Below are 19430 nucleotides of genomic sequence, written 5' to 3' on the forward strand. Positions count from 1 at the left end.
TGGATGTTCTTGACCTTGCAAGCTGTATGTCTGTGTGCTTTGGTATGGCCTCAGTTACATGTATCAGTGGATGAAAGACCTAATTGATGAGCAGTCAGCTCAGAGAGGGAAGTTAGGCCTAGGTTTTTCAAACATGTTTAACATATGGTGTTTAAATCAGATTAAGGAAAACATACCATACTATCCTCTTTATATACCATACTATCATCTTTATAAAAAGGGGAGTTATCACTTGGGGACCTTCTAGTTCCTTTGGTAGGGTTTGACTTCTAGTCTGTATGCACTCTACTATTGCTCAGGAGAGCACTGTGGATCCTGCTGAGTCAAACCCATCCCATCCACTTCTGTTTCTCAGCTAAGGCATCAACCAAAAGTACTCCCACCCAGGCTGCAATGTTGATCCTAGACATCCTATTCTGCTGCTCCATCTTTTGGCCACTGGATCTGTCTGCTGTCTCCAATCTCAGTCACATTGCAAATTGTCCAGGCCAGGCCTTGTGCCTTTGTTGTCACATTGATGTAAGCATGTCCCTAACTGGATCTGTAAGTGCTAAGTTATCAGAGAGAGTAAGCATTAAAAAAAGTTCCTTGAAATTTTCAAGGATAACAGTAAACATCCCATCTCTGTTCCACCAATGAAAGGGCGTAACCAAAATGTCCAAGAGGTACCTCTGTTGACCCTTTCCATCCAGGAAAGCGGATTTCCATCCAGGAAGGCAAATCCCTGATAAAGATTTGAGCATGTCAGCAACACCAGAGTGGAGCATGGCTTGTGGCACACTAGAAGCCTCAGTGCAACTCCTCTTCAGGTGACACACAGGTGTCCACCTTAGCCAGATGCTGGCATTCTCTAGCAAAACAGCTTTTTAATGATGGTGAACTGGCTCTTCAGCAGGGCCTGATTGGAGTTAGCATGGTAATGATAATGATACTTGGGTTGACAAGTGTGATGACAAAGCTCAGCTGTCCTTTGATCTTGCAGTAAGGGCAGCATGGCCCCCAGCAGTTTGCTTATGGTAGGGCTTTGTGCTGCATGACTGCTGCAAGTAGCACAACCATCTCCAAACAACGGCACTGGCTGCAGTTCTCCTGGCCACTGACCTCTGGGCATGCACCCAGCATGAAGCTTGTGGTGTTACAGCAAGGCTGCCTGCAACCTTACGGCTGCTGGCAAAGCCAGCAGCAAGCCTGGCCTTGACTGCTGTCATGTATGGTTCATTAAACCTTATTTCTCTGCTTTATCTTCCATTGCCCATCCTGTCCTTCCTCTCTGCCTCACTAGCTGCCTCCTGGCAAGGTCTTATTGCCTGTTAGGGCTATAGTGTTCATCTCTATTTACTGTGTTGTATCTGGTGACTTAATCCTTGCCACTTGACAATTTTTTCTTGGCTGAGGCTTCACATCATTGTTATCTCCAGCTCTTTGTTGTCACCTCCTCACAACCACTCTCCCCCTCCTCAGGAATCCCTGTTCAGATCAGCTGTGTCCCCAATCTGGGCACCCCCATCCAGTTACACAGCTTTTACTGCCATTTCCTCCCCATGTCCCAGACCTCTGTCTGCCTCCTAGCTTGCCACCGTCTCACTAGACCAGCATTATTCTTGGCTCCTCTGGCATCTCTTCCTGAATGAGTTACCAACAACTCGAACCACTGCAGTCAGGGTGGATTTCTGGCCTCATTTTTCTTCTCATGTCCCCCAGTTTTCTCCCTAGAAGATACATAACAAATGGGAGAAGCAGAGACATCTTTGATTTTGTCTTCTGCTCTTCCATATTTGCCCAGCCTTTATGTTTTACTACCTTCTCTCTGCGCCCTGAGGTCTCCCTCCTGGACTGGTGCTGGTGTTTCACATCAGTCATCCTGCACCCAAGATGTTTTCTTCAGCTGACCTGCTAGAAAATACCCTTCTCCTCATGCCAGTCTGTCTCGCTAGCCCTAGAAAACCCAGCAAATTAAATCAGCTGTGTATCTATTTCACATATTTATGAGTGAGATACTAATCCCTACATAGTGAAAGGGTCATATGTACAAAAGGGGAAATGAGGACACCAGCATTAAAGGGAGAAGTGGGGGAAGGGAAGACTGAGACTGAGAGCAAGGGCAGGGCAGATGTCAAGGAGATGAGTTTACAGTGTTGAAAAAAAATACAGCAAACTGAAACAAGAGCAGATCTGAGTATCATTGGCAAGCCATATTGATTGTTCTTTCCTTGCTAGTTCTATATTTAAAGCACTCTTTTTCTGCTCCCTACACCTATGTCTTCAGAGCAGAGACCAAGTCCTTAACTGGCTCAGAAAAATATATAAAGAAATCTAAAAAACAGGAGACACCCCTTTTCTCTGAGTCTTCTATGAAAAGAAACATTTCTCCTTCCCTTTCAGGCCCAGCAGGAAAGCTGATCTGTCAGACAGATTCATTTGTCAGGACTGTCCTCCCAGGCCTCCTTGCCAATTGTCACTGGGCAAGCAGGAAAGCTCTTCCTGGCTTCCCCAGCACAGCTCATGCGCCACGAGGTCCCAGTGGGCAGAGGATTTGCACGTGATGCTGTGAGCGTGACCTCGCGAAACGGCTCTGTTTCCCATCTGTTGTGTGCTGTTACCTTCCTGGAACACAAAGCTGGATACAGAAACCTCTCGGGTTGCAGCCACGATAAAACACCCCTCCTTAAAGCAATAGAGAGAGATTGCTTTTTTTATTGCCATGTAAAGGATTCTGCAAGGAATGAGCTGGAGATTTGACAGTTGCATCCCGGTCATAGTTTAACACAATACAGACAGCAGATGCTTCAAGAAGATTATGTTTCTTCATGTGCATTGAGTCTCCAGGGAGATTACACAGTCAGGGTCAAGGGCTTTAGGGGGCTGGCTCTACAGCCCTGCAGGAGAATTTTTCTTTTACCAGCAAAAAATATCTGAAAAGCACAGGGCATTCTGCCAAGCCTTCTATATGGACTCAGCAGGAAATGCTGCTCCCAAGAGATATTTTACCTACAGCTCTGTCAGGGACAGCTTTTATTATAACAATAGCATTGATCAAATATCCCCATTGCTGCTCCACCTTGCAGACCAAGTATTGGGGCTGAGCCTGAGCAGAGGAGCAGCAGTTACTCATTGAACTGTTAAAAGGTTATTTCTGTGTGGGAAAAGTGTCTGCTTCTGTAAAGGTGGGCAGAAATGGGCACTTTGTCACAGTATGGTGTTTTTGAAATGCAGATATCTTGGCCAAGGAAATCATTAGCTGGCTGGCTCAGAAGACCATGCAAGGGAGACAATTATGTCCAAAGATGCAATGAAAGCCCTCATGGGGTTCTCACTGTACACACTGACAAGACAGAGATGTTTTAATGAGGTTTTACAAAGAAGCTCCCTCCTCCTACTCCCAATCCTGCATGACTGTTAATTTATCTGCTTTGTACATGGAAGGATTAAGACTGAGGAAGCCCTACTAGAATAAGAAGTGACATGAGATTTAGCAATCCAAACCTTGACACCAGCCCCTCTAAAATCCAGTCCTGAAATATCTGTAACAACTCAATTGTTGTTACAGTACAACTCAATTGCAGATACAGGCACTCCAAGGTGCAAGCTCATAGCCAGGGTGCTCAGTAGTCTCTGGGACCAGCCTGGCCCAGCACAGGCAGGTGGTACTTAGGCAGGTTCTGGCAGATGCTGGAGCTGGACACTCCCAACAAGGAGTGCCTGTGCAGCCCAGTTGCTTGCAAGACAAAAGCATGCACCAGCACAGACATGGGCCTTCCTACAGCTGGTTCCTGAAAAAAAGGAAAAGGTAGTATCCTTAGTCTGGACTAATTTCTTTGTTATTTTGTGTCTCATGCTTGCAGGCTCTGTGTAAAATGCTACTAAATCAAAGAGGGAATGTTTTATGCTCACTGAATGGGGAAATCATTAGCACTGGATAAGAACCAAAGGGAATCCTGCCTCAGACAAAGCTGCTTCAAATGTCCATGTTTTAGTAAAGAAAGGACATTAACCAAGGAAACCAGGATTTACTTCAAGTACTGAAATCTGCGCAAGAGAAAGGAACTGGTTTTAGCAAGTGCCCTCCAAAACCTGCAGAGCCGTATAGGGCATCAGTGTGGCTTTGCAGTGCTGCTGGCCTAAAAACATGAACTGCCCCATTATGTTCCCCCTGCCCTCATGCACAGAGGTTAATGGTGCGAAAATGATAAATGTCAGGAAGTGTATCTGAGGTGGAATGTAGATAATAAATTTCACTTTACCAAGTCATCAGTCTTCCTACCTTGGAGTACAGAAGAAAGTCTTGCTCTTCCTGGATTCCCTCAATATCCACACTTTCGTGGCTGAATTGGTGTCATCAATTTCCTTTTTTCTTCAAGTTTTGAACAGGCAGAAGGAGGAATGGAGGCTCTTGTAAGCAGAGGAAATTAGCAGTGGGGAGGAAAGACTGTGAGAATTCCTGCCCAGACCAACCTTTTTTTTCTTTTCATTTAAAATACATAGTTTTTGATATTATGTGTTTATTTCAATTGTTGACAGAGTGCACAAAAAAAGCCAGTGTGTTACTCTAGGCATTCTTGGCAGATAGAAAGGCAAATATCCAGTAAGGAATAGCAGCTAACCCATAGCAATGTTTAATCTCCAGCCAAAAGTTTAACAGAAACCAAACATCTGCCCTTCTCGGGTATGCTGGGATGGACACAGAAATCTTGGTTTCTGGATGGCTCCAGAATTGTTCTTCATCTTCTGACTCTTCCCAGATGGCAAAGCAGGGCCTGGGCACTCTCTCTGTGGTTTAGGTACAAGACTGTGGTGTAGGATGGCAAAATTACAGCTACAAAACCTCATAGCAAACCATACATAGGTCTAGTACAATTAAAAGTATCCTTCTCTTGCCCTGTAAAACTTTCTGCTCTTTCTGGATTTTCTCTCCCAGTGTCTCTTTTCATACACAGCAGATTGAAACCATTATCTCTGGAATAAGAGGGTGAATGCTGCTTTTTTTCCCACTCTATCTCATTTCTGACCTCTGCTGCTTTTTACTATTATAGTCCTGGTTTATAATTGGAAATTGAAAGCTCAAAAGATTTTCTTCACATCTGACATTCATTCATCCTCTTGGCTTCTTTTTGTCCCAGTGAGATTAAAGGCAGAGAGAAAGAAACAATCAAAACTGTGTGTTTATGGTCCGTGTTTTTAATACCAAACCTCTGCTTCTGTTCTTAGCCTGATTTACTGTAACTTTATTCACTTCACTGACCTCATTCTGAATCCTCACCAATGTAAGAAGGAAGTCGGGTGATATATTTAAAAACTGAAATATTTTAAACATAACACTGAGAGTTAAGACAAACAAGTCATCTTGCTCATTTTCCTATTCCCCAGCTGTGATGATTTGTCTATATTCCTGATCTTATCATTCAAGCCTAGATATTTGAAAAGTGACTATAGATTTAAAGTGACTCAAGTTTTACCACTCTGGGATATTTCTCTCCTGATTCTCTTCAGATGGCTCCAGTTAGAAGTATGTCAGCTGTGCACCCCTGGGGAGGAAGGTATTTCATGCTGAAAGCCCTAAAATAAAGCCAGCTCAAATCAGAGGCTTAAAAAATCATTTGGCCTTTGTATGTGACTTGGCGAGTTCCCACCGCGAGGTCAGGGAAACACACAGCTCCCAGTGGAAGCTGAATGAGAGCCACTGGAATTTTGGTACCATATGGCTGTTGGGTCACACAGCCCAGGATACACCTGTCCTTACTGATGCCATGACAGCACAGCTGATGAAAGTCAGTGATGAATGCAAGATGTCTCCATCTTCTGTCAGCTCAGTGGCACCTTTCCTTATGGTGCATTTTATTTTGCAAGGCTGAGAGTGTTCTCATTTCATACCCTTTCCCTCTTTGGTGTGAAAACTGAGGTCCAGGATAATATTCCTTCAGTGGCTGAACTGGATTGGACTCTGATGCTTCATGCAGATTTATAAGCCTCTATCCTAAAGACTACTAAAACAAAAGTTCGGGTATTAGACAATTAATAGGACCCTGGCTCAGTAAAACAGCTAATCATGCATTCAGCTTCTTGCTGTACAAATGTCCTATTTTACTTCAATTAAGTATAGGCTTAATTTGCTGCATAGTTAATTTAATACAATTTGCTGCAGTGATTTATTTAAAAAATAGCTATGCCTCTGAAAAATCAATTTGTCATGGGCAGTCAGTGCAGGGTGAGGATGATGTGATCTCAGCTATAGCATTGTACCCAAACACTGAGTGACAAACATGCTTTCCTGGGTAGTCTCTATAGTAATTGAATTTGTGGTGTTGGAGAACTGGGGTGATATTTGCATAAATTATTGAAGTGCCATGCTTCAAGGTAAAAAAATAATCACCACAGAATTAACCTGATCTCTTCTTTCCTCTGTGGTTAAATCTTCTGTAATTATCCACTGAGAGATGTCTTCCATCTGTTCTCTGACACTGCTAAGACACAGGACACTGGGTCTCTGTTTTGATCTTGTTTGAGACTGCTGAGTTCCTTGTAGGTGTGTGTGAGCATGAGTAACATCCAATTGCAGAGTGTGAAGATGTCTCATTCTTTCACAGGCAGGCAGAAAACTGTCAAGCACAAATACTGTGGCAGTGGAGACATTCTTCTGCTTTCTCTGTCCAGGATTGGTGGTGTGTTCTTCCAGGCCACTTGGCCACCTTTGGAAACACTTCAAAAGCATCTTCTAGGGGAGAATGGTGAGGATGTCTGGAGCAGTTTCCTTTGTAGTTCCAGCCATAGGGATCTCATTCATTGCTTTAAAAATAAGTAGAATGAAAACCATGCAAAAGCCAAAGGCCCCAGACCGAAACAATTAAAGGAATGATGTGTTCCAGGCTTTGTTTGCTTTCTGGTTTTTGTGTTTGTTGTTTGAAATAAGAGCTACTGGGTTGACATCAGCTGCTGGGTTATCAGAGCAATCAATCTGTAACATCACAAAGTGAAGACTCATTTTCCCCCATTTCTGGCAACTGCACAGAGATGAGTGTCTGAGATCTATTCTTCTCTCCTGGTGTCTGAGCAAAAAAGCTCATCTCTCAGTCAAGTCCACTGGTTCCTGTTGTCTCTTTTCTCCACTGAAGAACTCTACAGATGGAGCGAGGGCTGTACCTGAAAGCAACAGATGTCCTACCCTAATTGCTAAAACCAGGCACCATCATGCTAATTTCATGGTGTCTGACTCTGAGTGTGATGACAAGGGATACACAGTGCGCTTTCACTACTGGTCACTGTGAAAAATCACTACTTTGATTTTTCTAGTCTAATTGCAGCTTCTCAATAGAGGCTGGGTGCTGTGAAGGATCACAATGCTCCTAAAGGCCCCTGCTGTGATATCTGTCACTTCTTTGTCTATCTCACCATCTCAGGGGTGCTGGTAAGGCACAGGGTGCTGAAAGGCAGGAGGATGTCAGGTTTGTTTTATGTAGGGTAAATTTGGTTCAGCATGTACAGGCAAAGATCTGCTCTGTAACAGCAACTTCACATAGACTATTATGGAGCTGCTGTATCAGTTTATGGCCTTCTCATCTAACAGAAACTTAACAGGGAAATATAAAAACTCCAAAGACTTGAATGACTTCTCCTGTCCCTTTAACCAGAAAAAGCTAAATGAAGTAGGAAGCTGATCTTGGTGGGTAATCTTCTTAGATGAGTACAGGCTAAAAGTGGAATAATCCCTGAAGTCTCTCAATTTGTTTGTTGTAGTTTGGGCAGAAAGCAAATGCAGATGAGTTTTTCAAAGCTGTAACATGAAGGTGGGGCTGCCCTTCTGCTGCAATAGCATTGAATGTGGCCAGTCTGCTTTTTTGTAAAAAGGGTAGGAGGTACAGATGCTCCCTTTCAAAAAAAGGGAGCTACATTGCAAACATTGCTATTGAATATTTCTGAAATAGTTTTGGAGGTTATGGATAATTCTGAATTCACAGCAGCATGTGTGAATAGGCAGAAAACAGAGAGATGCCTTCTGCCTGTCCTGAGGAAAAAAATCTTTTTCCTGGGTGTAAAGGTGTGTCGTCAGACAGATCTGTACTAATACCTGAGGAGGATTCATTATTAGTTGGGTTTAATCCTTCCTGAGCAGGAGGAAAAAGGTTAATTGCTTGGGGAGAAGCATTTATCTGGTCCACAGATGGTTGAGATGACTGGGACATAGTGGGAAGAATAAGACAAAATGAAAAGATGGGTTACTTTTTCACAGCTCTGTTTTTCTTAATTTATTATAGCCAATGGCAACAGTGCTGAGCACCTTCTAGAAAAAACAGAATGGCAGTTTCCTTTGCTCCAGCCCATCCCTGGAGCAGATGCATCTGGCAAAATCTCAAGTTGAAGTAGCTTTACTAAAGCTGTGCTGGTGTGGACAGCATGAAAAATAAAGTGTTTTCAACCAGGGTGCAGGCCTCCTTATGACATCTTTTGAATTTCTTTTTTTTTAAGATGGGGAAACCTCAAAGGATTGGAAATAAATCTCGAGCTCCTTTGGGGAGACAGACACAGACAGAATAATTCATTGGAGGTTCCTTTGTGTGCTATTATTGAGCAACCTCTTGGGACCTTAATCCCAGGGAAGCATGTGCTGTTCTATAAGTGTTTTGCAGTCTTCAGAGCTCACAGGTCATTTCTTTCTATTAAAGAATGTGGTAGGCATCAAGTAGGTAACCCCAAGGAATAAGAATATATTAGACTAATTAGACACTAGTCAGCAAGCATAAGGTGGGGAATTGCTCTGAATATCTGGATTACCCTTGTGAGTCAGAATTGTTGCTGTATTCTGCTGGAGTAGACTCCTTTGGGGACACATTTTCACAGGAGCAGGGGAACACTGCTAATTTTAAGGAAAGAATTGATAGTTGGAAAATAGTAATATACCTGAGGATTGTAGTCAGTATCAGTGAGCTGACACTGTGTTAGCAATAATGTGAATCATCTGAAATGTCCCAGAATGTAAATTATTATCTGAAAATGCTCACAAAAGACTGTCTTGGGTTTGAGGAAGAAACTTTTCTGTGGAATCTGTTCCAGAAAGGAAACATTTTACCATTATCTTTTAAATTCTAGGGACTTGTAGAATTATTAACTACTGAGTATTTATTTGGGTAAGAACTGATAAGTATTTCATCTTCAAATCAGACTCTATCCCTTTCTGTTTGCCCCTTAGACAGCTAATCACCATTTCCTTTTTAATTTTAATTGGTGTGCTTGATGTTAGATCCTTTTGATTCTGTGAGATCTCGTTTGTTGTTGCTGTTATACTTCTGCCCTTCCGTGACTCTTCCTCCAGTGTTGCCAGTTTAAATGACCTTCTTATGTTAATGTGAAACTCAGTTCTTATAAAGTAATCATCTCTTAGCTTTCTTTATCCTTTCTTATTTTAAGTTCCAGAAGCAGCGAAAGGCTTAGACTAGCACAGTTCTCTGCTGTATCATGCCTGACACATGAGTCTATTGGACTGGAACTACTTCCTCTGTTTGCAGACTAAATGGGCGAAACCAAAGCCAAAATGGAAAACAGACACCCTGTTGTCAAGGGGCTTGACCAAGGTCACAGAGCAGAGCAGTTTGCAGAGTGTCCTGATTCCCCAGTGACTACTGTCCCAGTCAAACATATGGAAGCTGTGATGTGCCTGCTGTGTTGCTGCTTGAGAACGTTGACGGTGACTAAGCATATGTGAACACATCTCTGGTTATCCTCTGAATGTTCTCTCCCTTGAGTTACATGGGGAAGATGTTGCACAATTATTTGACAGCAGGTTTAAAGGTGTATCTGCATATCTGAGAAGCAGACTGGGGAACAGTCATGACACTTCTGAGAAATGAGATTCAAAGAATTTGCAGGAGAGGCACCTGGCTATATTGATTTTGCTCACAAATTTTCTAAAGTACTTGGCTGGTAAGATTTTCTTCCCTTGCTCAATGTTCCAAAACAGTTCTCTGGTTTAATAAAGGTATTTTGTTTGTGTAGAAAGTGAAGAGGAAGCCTGTTGGCCTGCAGGTGAAGGGAAAGCCCTGATGCGTTTGTGGGAGGAAAGAAAAGTCATCGAGGCAATGCTCCCCTTTCCTCTGCTGGGAAGGCAGGGTTTCTGCTACCCCTGTGCTGAGGAGGAAACTGTAGTTCATGACAAGTTATACTGTGGTCATGTCCTTCTTTTTACATTGAAATTAAACTGCAGCCACAGACATCTTTTCCCTTTCTTTAGACACCTTTTCTCAAATGTGATTCACGGTTTTCAAGTCAACTTTTAAAGGCTGACTACACTAGGAGGAGCTCTTCCTCCATGCCATCTCTCCCTATTCAGCTACCTTTTCACTACATCTCTGAGGTGCTTTTGTATGGCTGCTTACTCCCTGCCCAGTTTCTTAAATCCTCTGGACTTCTCTGAGCATGCAAGCTCCCTTCAAGGTAGGAAAGAAATGTGAATTCCCTGAACCTTTTTGACACTAGGGTTGTTGGGCATTTTGAGATAGCTTCTTGCTGCTTCTGCTGTTCACTCTTTTGGAAGAGTGGCTGAAGTGTTCTGTACTTTGCAGCTTCGCTGTGGCATTTGTTTTTCAGAATAGACAAAAGCCCAGCCGTGCAGTTTGCAGTGCTGAATTTCTCAGTTAGTGCTCAGTTTCTCAGAAGGTAGTTTGATCCATTTTTTCTTCAGTTGGGTTATTTTTTAGTACTGTAAGGATTATGCAGATAACTTCTAGTACTAAGTTCAATACTTTCTAGTATAACCTAGAGTGAGTTGGAAAGCACACCCCATAGACATCCATGCCAGTCACATTTGATGACTGCTTCTCTCTGTTACATTCAGAAATTCCCTATATTTGGAACAGTGTGACCAGCAGGAATAGGGAAATTATTCTTCTCCAGTATTTGGCATTGGTGAACCCATATCTTGAGAACTGGGTTCAGTTCTGAACCCCTCAATTCAGGAAAGTATGGGAGGGTGTCCAGAGAAGAGCAACAAAGCTGGTGAAGGTTCTAGAGTTCAATGAGGAGCAGCTGAGAGAGCTGGGGTTGTTCAGCCTGGCAAAAAGGAGGCTGGGGCCTTATCACTCTCCACAGCTACCTGAAAAGAGGCTGTAGCCAGGTGGGGTGTGCCCTCCTCTCCCAGGTAACCAACAGGATATGAGGACATAGAGGACGGGTTTAGGTTGGATATTAGGAGGAAATTCTTCACTGAAAGAGTGATTGGGCATTGGAATGGGCTGCCCAGGGAGGCGGTGGAGTCACTGTTCCTGCAGTTGTTTAAGGAAAGACTGGATGTGGCACTCAGAGCCAGGGTGTGACAAGGTGGTGTTCTGTCACAGGTTGGACTCCATGACCCCAGAGCTCCTTTCCAACCTAATTGATTCCATGATTCACATAATGGGGCATTTCTCTCACAACTGGCAGCAGACCAGGTGTCTGTGAGCCCTAAATATGAAGACAAGGACGTCATTCCAATATGCTTTACTAACAAGTGACCGCGTGCATGGCGCACTCCATGCTGCAGGCTCTCGGGTTCTTAGACGCTTTTGTGCAGTGACGGAAGGAATTCCTACATTATAGTACAAGAGCGCCGTGCAAGGCTCCCATCTCCGGGAGGCCGCTCACGTTCACGGGCAGAAAGAGCACTAAACACCCCCCTGCGCCCTCAGTCTCCGCAAAGGAGAGCAGCCTCCTGCCTGAGCGGGGGCAGAGGGACACTACCCGCCGCCATCACAGGCGCGCTCTCCCGGGAACTACCACTCCCAGCATGCCTCGCGCGCAGCCAATGGCGAGCGCAGGCCTTGCCCGGCGGCCCCGCCCCCTGGCCCCCGCCGCGGGGGCCTTTGAAAAGTTGCCGGGAGCGCAGATGCACTCCCGCAGCGGCGCTGAGCTGGCCTGGCCCGGCTCGGCTCGGCTGGGCTGAGAGCCCCAGGCTGGGGCGGCTTTGCTGCGGGAAACCCCCAGGCGCGGGGTGAGGCTGGTTGGGGCGGGAGCGGGCTCTGTGGTGTCCGCGGTTGTCGCTGCCGGGGGCCTAGGGGGCCGGGCTGGGTCTCCGGCTGCAGGCGCATCCTCGTGTCCCAGGCTGATGGGGCGGATGGAACCTGGAAGTCTGGGGCTCCTTCCTGTTTAAGGAGAATTTTGTAGCTGGGGCAATAAAGTTTCCACCTTGCAAAGATGTGGAGGCCTGTGCGTCTGCAAAGTTGTAGCAGTTTTGTGTTATGGCAAACGTGCGATATTTGCTCTTACTTCAGTTTGTTTTATGTTATAAAAACCTTTGTTTTGCCTGAATGTCTGTATGAATTAATACTGGGAATGTTGCCTAAATAATACGTGTGAAACAGCGACATGGTCAGTCATACGTATGTGTGTGCTTTGGATTGTACTGGCCTGGACAGCATTTTGTGCAGTAGAATTCAATGTTACTGGCTCACCAAAACTGAGTGTTGTATTCCAGCAGTGTATATTCTAGGGTCGAATGCTTACTGAGATTGCTCTACAATTCATATTCAGACATCCAAAGTTAATTCTTTCTTGCCAGTGCCATATAGCATGAGGAGTTCTTGTTCAGCTCATGACTGTCTAATTTCTAGCTTATGTCTGAGCAACATTTGTCCTATAGACATTGCTGTTTTTACTGGAATGTTCTCATGCACGGTCAAATATGAGATGTAATTAAAAAAAACTGTATTCAGACTGGTAATATAATTTAGTGTGACACAGACTTATATGGGAAATCTATATCACATTACATCATATGTTCTTTAGCAGGGAATTAGTGGAATTGTCCACACAATCATACTCAAATCATCTTTCAAACATTTTTCTGTCTGCTCTGTAGATTGGGAAGCATGGCTGCTAAGAAACTAAGAAGAGCACAGTTGTCTCAGGAAATGTGTGAAAGGCTGAGTCGCTATCAGATCACCACCTGTCAGGTGAAAGAGTTATTTTGTTTGTGAGGGGTTGGTCTTTTGGGGATTGGTGGCAGCTTTTTTGGAAGGGGGTTTTTTTGTAGGTTGGTGGTTTTCTTTATGGTTTTTTTGTTTGTTTGTTTGTATGTGACTGTTGTTTTAATGCATATTGCATTCACTTTTTGGCAGTTTAATTAAACTGGGAGCTTTACTTTTTACAAAGTAGGGAGCATTTCAGACTCAATCAGGCCTGCTGCCTTGTAAAAATAGAGCTTTAAAATCATGGATGCCTAACTAAAACATTTAAACTTCTATGTACTTACTGTCCCTGTGGAGGTAGGGGAGTTGCAGGAGCAGCTCTGTGGAGAAGGACTGGAGGTCCTGGTGGACAGCAAACTGTCCCTGAGCCAGCAGTGTGTCCTTGAGGCCACGAAGGCCAACGGGATCCTGAGCTGCATTAGGAAGAGCATGGCCAGCTGGTCAAGGGAGGGGATCCTGCCCCTCTGCTCAGCCCTGGTGAGCCTCACCTGGAGGCCTGTGTCCAGTTCTGGGCTTCTCAGGACAGAGATGTAGCTCCTGGAGCTGGTCCAGTGAAGGGCTTTGAAGATGACGGGGGGATTGAAACATCTCTTCTATAAGGAAAGGCTGAGGGAGCTGGGCCTGTTCAGCCTCAAGAAAAGATGACTGAGAGGGGACCTTAGTAATGTGTAAAAGTATCTGAAGGGAGAGTTGCTAAACCTGTGGAATATGTACTAATTTTGGACAGATTGCATCAATTTAGTCCCCAGGCTGGATTTCTAGGTTGAGCTCTCTGAATTGCTCTGTACTCTTTCAGGACTTCTTATGTCTTTCCCTCTTGGAGCTAATGAAAGTGACAGGAAAGAGCTACTATGAGGTGCAGAAGCTTCTCTGTAAAGTCAGCCGAGCTTGTGCTCCCAAAATGCAGACAGTAAGTGTGCTTGTGTTGGTACTGCTTTTGATACAATATCTGGAAAAGCTGAACATTGTCGCTCATCTTTTTAGCTGGGAGACTTGTCTCAGTTTTACTTCACAATGACATAATGTTTTTGTTTTTAAATGTAGGGTTTTGATGCACTTTAGGTTGATACAGTTACATTTATTAGGTATTATAGCCCCATGAGATTGTTCAGGCTTGCAGCAGGGAAATAAGTCATACTTGCTGCCAATCCAGCATGTAAAAGTTGCTTATAGCAATATGTATCCTGCAGCGAAGAAAATATTTTTTTTTTTTACTACAAGCAAATAATAAGAATTTTGGTATAAATTTGGTTTAGATATAAAAGTGATGCCAAGAATTGGAGTGATCCTGAAAATAACTTAAGAGCTTTTTCCACCCATGTAAACGAGTTGTGTGCCTTAGGCTACAGTAGCCTAACTGGGGAGGGTGCAAGAAGGAAACATGTTGGCTGCAACACAGTGGCAGCATTTTCTTTTCTTTTTTGAATTCATATGAGAAGATGTCTTTTAAAACAGAGAGGATGCAGACAGTTCTGACCTCAGTCAATGCAGCCCCCTTTTTATTCCTTGCAAAAATAATCCATGTCCAAATGTGTAATTGGCATAGTAATTATAGGAGTAATTCTGTGAGACTTTAAATTCACTAATGTGCTGCAATAAAATTAGTAATAGAAGAATTAGTATGACTTTTACTGCATGCACTTAAGCTAGTAAATTGTTAATGAACACTGATCAGGGAATTTTACAGGTTGAAAACAAACCTTGTTGAATGGGAGCAGAGACAGTTTTTGTCACATCATGATTAAGGGCTTATTATTTAATATTGTGGTAAGGGAGAGAAAAAAGACTTAAATTTACTCTCTGAGCTATAAATGGAATATAAATACAAGGAAGGGTGATGAGCTAAGGGCAGACTATAGCTGAATATAACAGTACTTCGCTCATTGTTGAATGTTAAGTCATATCAGGTTGTTAAAAGCAAATACAATTTTCCTATTTCCATTTAAAAAAGCATTTTCTGCTTTGCTTGTTTTCTTTTGCTATTTTCCCTCCTTTTGTAGGCTTATGAAATGAAACTAAGAAAGTCTGTCAATCCTTCTTCAGCCTTTTTATCCACCACACTTCATAGTTTGGATAGAGTCCTGCTTGGTGGAGTGCCTTGTGGATCCCTCACAGAGGTAATTTGTTTAATATATTTTACTTTAGTTGAGCATTCTGCCTAGAAATTGAAAGTCACAGATAGGTTGGACCATCTTGTGGCAGGTGCTTCAAACACAAAATACACAAAAATGTGTGGATGAGAACAGGTCTTGCCCAGTGCTTTTCTTTGTGTCCCGTGGCAAATTGTCACAGTAGAGGAATAAAAATGAGAAATTATGAAAATCTTTCTATGAAGAAAATACATTTTTTTTGCATCGAAGCAAGCTAGATTGATTTTGATTCCTGATAGATTTTTTAAGTAATTTCTAACAGTGATTTAGAACATACTAGAGTTAAAGCAAGACTAAGTTGAAACTAAACAGTTTCTGCTCTAGAATCTCTTATATAATGAGGGTTTTTAAAGATTAGTTTGTAAAGATTCTGAGTATTTCTTTTTGTAGACAATGGAATATGCACCATGCATGGAATGCATGGCACCAGGAAAGGAAATACTGCACTTTAAGCTTTCTTCTAGAAAAAGCTTCTGAATGTGATTTTTGTATTCTATGATATTTTGGTTAAAAATGAAACAACCTGCCTGGTGCAGTTCTCTACAGTGGGAGATCTCACCAAGGGAGGGAAATGTTGACATCTGTACAAGACATGTAGTGGATGAGACCAGAACTGCAAGCCCTTCCACCTGCACCTTGGGCTTGGTTGGTGACTGATATATAACTATTTAGTCAGAAATAATATAGAGATAACAAGGTAAGGTCCAGAAATGTGATGAATAACTCAAAAGATTAGATGTGTCCAAGAAAAAATAAAATAGTATATTGTTTTATTTGCCTTTTAGGTACTAAGTGTGGAAAGCAATTAGGGCACCTATTAGGGATTTTTCAGCAAATGAAAAGGCAGATAACCATTAACCATACAGAAACTGATCTTTTCTTTTGAAGCCTGGTTCAAGGGATTTTAAAAAGCTTTTTTGCAAGAGTCTTGATCTAAAGTAGTTTAAAAGGTTGGCAGCACTGAATGTTCATCAGGATTGCTAGATGAAATTTTAGTAGAAAACTATCAGTTTACTCCTGCAGCTGGTTTGATGCTGTACTTCTCCTGCTTTTATGCTCTACTGCATCTTGTGAACATTTTCAGGTTTGTTTTTTATTTTTGGATTTGAGTGATTTTAGGATTTAACAATTTTAATTTCCTTTTTCATAATTCACTGGAGCATAACAGACAAGTAGATTGTCTTTTGGTATTTTTGAATTAGACAGATATTTCAAGTCTGACAGAAGTTCTCTTCAAAAGTATGCTGAACGCAGCATTTACTTCCTGACTGCTAGGGCTAAATTATTGTCTTTCTGTTACTTTACCCAGCAGTGAGGGTAGCTGGAAACTTGGAATTTGAGTACCTGATCGGAGGGATTAAGACTTTTGGTGGTGTCTTCTATAACCAAATCTCCTTTCTTTTTGAGCGCCAGAGGGATTTGATTTGCTTTACACTGTCTCAGACCATTTTTTTTCCAAGCCACTATTAGGTTTTAAATTGAAGACTAAATCATAGCTGAAATTCTGTGGTCAGAGCTTTTTTCCAAGTTTTTTGAGAAGAATTAAAATAGTTCCTTTTTTGAATATTGAAGAGTTTAATCTTCTGATAGATGAAGATTTAGCTCCTTGTGTTTTCATTCAAACCCTACAGATGTGCCAGAGAAAACAGTATATAACTTACTGAAAAATAATTTATCTCTGCCTAATAAAATACATTTTAAAAAACTGTTGTTGTTTTCATGTTTTTCATGTTTCCATCTGGGTGATTTTTTTTTCAGAGCAAATTTGGAGTAAAATAAACCAAACAAATTTTTTGCAGACATTGAATTTAAATTTATTAGAGGAATTTCAAGTAGGATTCTGTTGTTCTAAACACTTGCTGAACCAGGGGTAACTACAATAAAATGTTGTAGTTTTGTGAAATTCTTCACTGTGGATTATTTGAAAGCCTGTTTTAAGGCCCTTTAAAGGAATGCAGATTAAACATGAAGTATTGTTGGTTTTGGGAATACAAATGCTTTCTTGCTCCATTGGCTTGCTTCCTTGTGCTGCAAGGTTCCCTCATTTTCTCGGATATGATGCTCATAACTTCGGACATTTTTATAGCATCTCTGCTGAATTGGCTTCTGTGTCAGCCACTGAAATGGATGTTGGGTCCAGTGCACCTCCCAGGCAAGGCTGAAACTACAAATGTTTTTATGAAGTATCATCACAGTTGTCCAAACCTTTTAATTTCACAAACAGGATTGATGCCCTCCCCTCGTTCATTTCAAGTCCTCTTTTTAACAAGAAACAACTGGTGAGATTAATTGGCAATCACAGTCTAAGGGATGTGTATTGCCTCTGTACTTTTTATATATGCTTTGGGTTCACATTAAATTGTAGCAGATATTGCTGATATGATAGTTTGTAATTTAAGCACACTTCCTGGGGAACAGGTAATTGCATAAATTACTGATTCCTGATCTGGAATTCACCAAATGCAGTGTGTCCTTCTAAACAAAAATCATTTAATGCTTCTCTTGTATTAAAGCTTCAAGTAGATTCGTTGATATAGCTTGACTTTCAGGCCTTGTTAAAAGACAAAGGTGATTAAAGGGATTTTAACCAACTTTTAACTGTAGCTACCATGATCCTTCAGTGTTTCCTTGTATCTTTTCTGTGCTTCAAGTCATGCTGCTGCTGCTTAAAACAAAACCATAGCAATACTGTATTCTGGTCAAAGTATTTGTGCTTGAAACCAAACTGTCGTGCAAGTAGTCTCAAAAATCAGTTTGATTTTGAGTGTCTGTCTGTTGTAAATGTTGTTTTTAAATTTAAAACAGTAGCTCTGTGTTTAGGCCTATGTTCTGGCAGTACTAGGTGTTTTGAGACAGCATGCTTTGTTTTACAGTTCAGCTTACCTGGAGAGGCTTGCTTTTACACCTTGCATTATTAGTTTGTTGCTACTAGCATAAGAATGAACCGATTACTCTGTTTCCACTGCCTAGAGTCACTTTATTTTTGCTGGTTTTTGGCCCTCCGTGTATTTATGATTTCATCATCTCCCTTCCCAGAAGCAGTGACAATGTGATATTGTATTTAAAGACCCCCTGTAGTAGTAATGAACTTGCAATTATCTGAACACAGAACCCAGCATTTAGACACAATCTCTGGAAGATCTGCAGTGGATCAAGTACAGCAGACTGCCATCTCTAGTAGAAAAATATTGCTCTCAGAAACTGGTGATCTCATCAAACAATGTGTTCTTTGGATCCTTTTTCTCCTCAAAATCATACTGGAACCTGTTCATACAAGCTGAGTGTGCTCTCTTTGAATGCTGCTTCACCACAGGGGCTTTTAGTGAGCACAGGTGGAAGCTTTGGGGATCTGGTCTGGATCATTGAATGGTGTTGGTGTTGAAATATGGTAATAGGGAGTTAACATCAATGAAAAAACACACACTGCATAGGGCAGAGTGTAGTCTCTAGGGCAGATAAAATCTGTCTAATGTATATATGTGGTTCATGTTGAACATTCATTCTTTATAGGATATAAGCAATTAGCCTTGTGTTTCTAGGAGAGACCTGGTTTTACCAAGTTAATGATGATTTCTAAGGAGATGTTTATGTCTGTGAGCTCAATAGCTCTGGACTTAGTTTTCAGCTCCAAAAGCCATTGATGTCATGTGAATGTCAGCTGTGAATCTTTTAATTCTGCTCTGTTTTAGAAGGTAGCAGAGGGACAGATAGAAGAGAGCTAGGTGTCTCTAGGGAAGATCTTGTGAGGTGAGGGGGAAAGTAGGGGACCTCAAATTTGAAAGGTAATAATGATGTCAAAGAAAGTACAAGCATAATGCTCTGTCTGAAAAGCTTTTTTTTATTCTTCAGGGGATGAATTTGTCTGCAAGGTACAGATCCAAGAGTAATTGCAAATTGGTCTTTGTGGGCTATGTTCTGTCTTTTCATGGCTGTTGTCTCCTTTGGTTACTGAAAGAGCAGAATTGGGGGAACACAGGCTGATGGGACTTATATAAAAGTAGAAGTATGGTGAAATGAATGTTATGTTGCTAATCTTTTCCTTCCAGATAACTAGCCCACCAGGTTGTGGCAAAACACAGTTTTGTATTATGTTAAGTGTTCTGGCTACGCTTCCTGTAAGCATGGGAGGACTAGATGGGGCTGTTATATACATCGACACAGAGTCTGCATTCAGTGCTGAAAGGTAAGGTGCAAAATTCTAAAATGCACACAACTTCTTAGCACCTTTTATCCTGGAACCTTCAAATATTTTCTGAGCGATAATTGTGCATTTTAAAATACTGGTGGTAATTATTAAACATTCCTCTGGTATATGCAGTTATTCCACAGACAATGAAATTAATTTAATAAAATG

At 42.0% G+C, this 19430-nt stretch overlaps 1 protein-coding gene across 4 annotated transcripts in view; it reads left to right on the forward strand.

The window, feature by feature from the left end:
* RAD51B (RAD51 paralog B) overlaps positions 1-19430 on the forward strand; it is a 397721-nt gene that overhangs the window by 25336 nt on the left and 352955 nt on the right. For 3 of the 4 annotated variants that reach the window (XM_071427109.1, XM_071427111.1, XM_071427112.1), the window contains exons 2-5: positions 12818-12911; positions 13723-13836; positions 14927-15043; positions 19123-19259. In XM_071427109.1, the coding sequence (XP_071283210.1) occupies positions 12828-12911; positions 13723-13836; positions 14927-15043; positions 19123-19259 (452 nt within the window). In that variant the 5' untranslated portion in view covers positions 12818-12827. Of the gene's footprint in view, positions 1-11798; positions 11951-12817; positions 12912-13722; positions 13837-14926; positions 15044-19122; positions 19260-19430 lie in introns of those variants that run through there. The other variant, XM_071427113.1, reaches the window with a different exon arrangement.

The sequence above is a fragment of the Agelaius tricolor genome, unplaced genomic scaffold (genome assembly GCF_023055355.1).
Source record: "Agelaius tricolor isolate 1412-34295 unplaced genomic scaffold, bAgeTri1.0.p SCAF_5, whole genome shotgun sequence".
In the NCBI taxonomy this organism is placed as follows: domain Eukaryota; kingdom Metazoa; phylum Chordata; class Aves; order Passeriformes; family Icteridae; genus Agelaius; species Agelaius tricolor.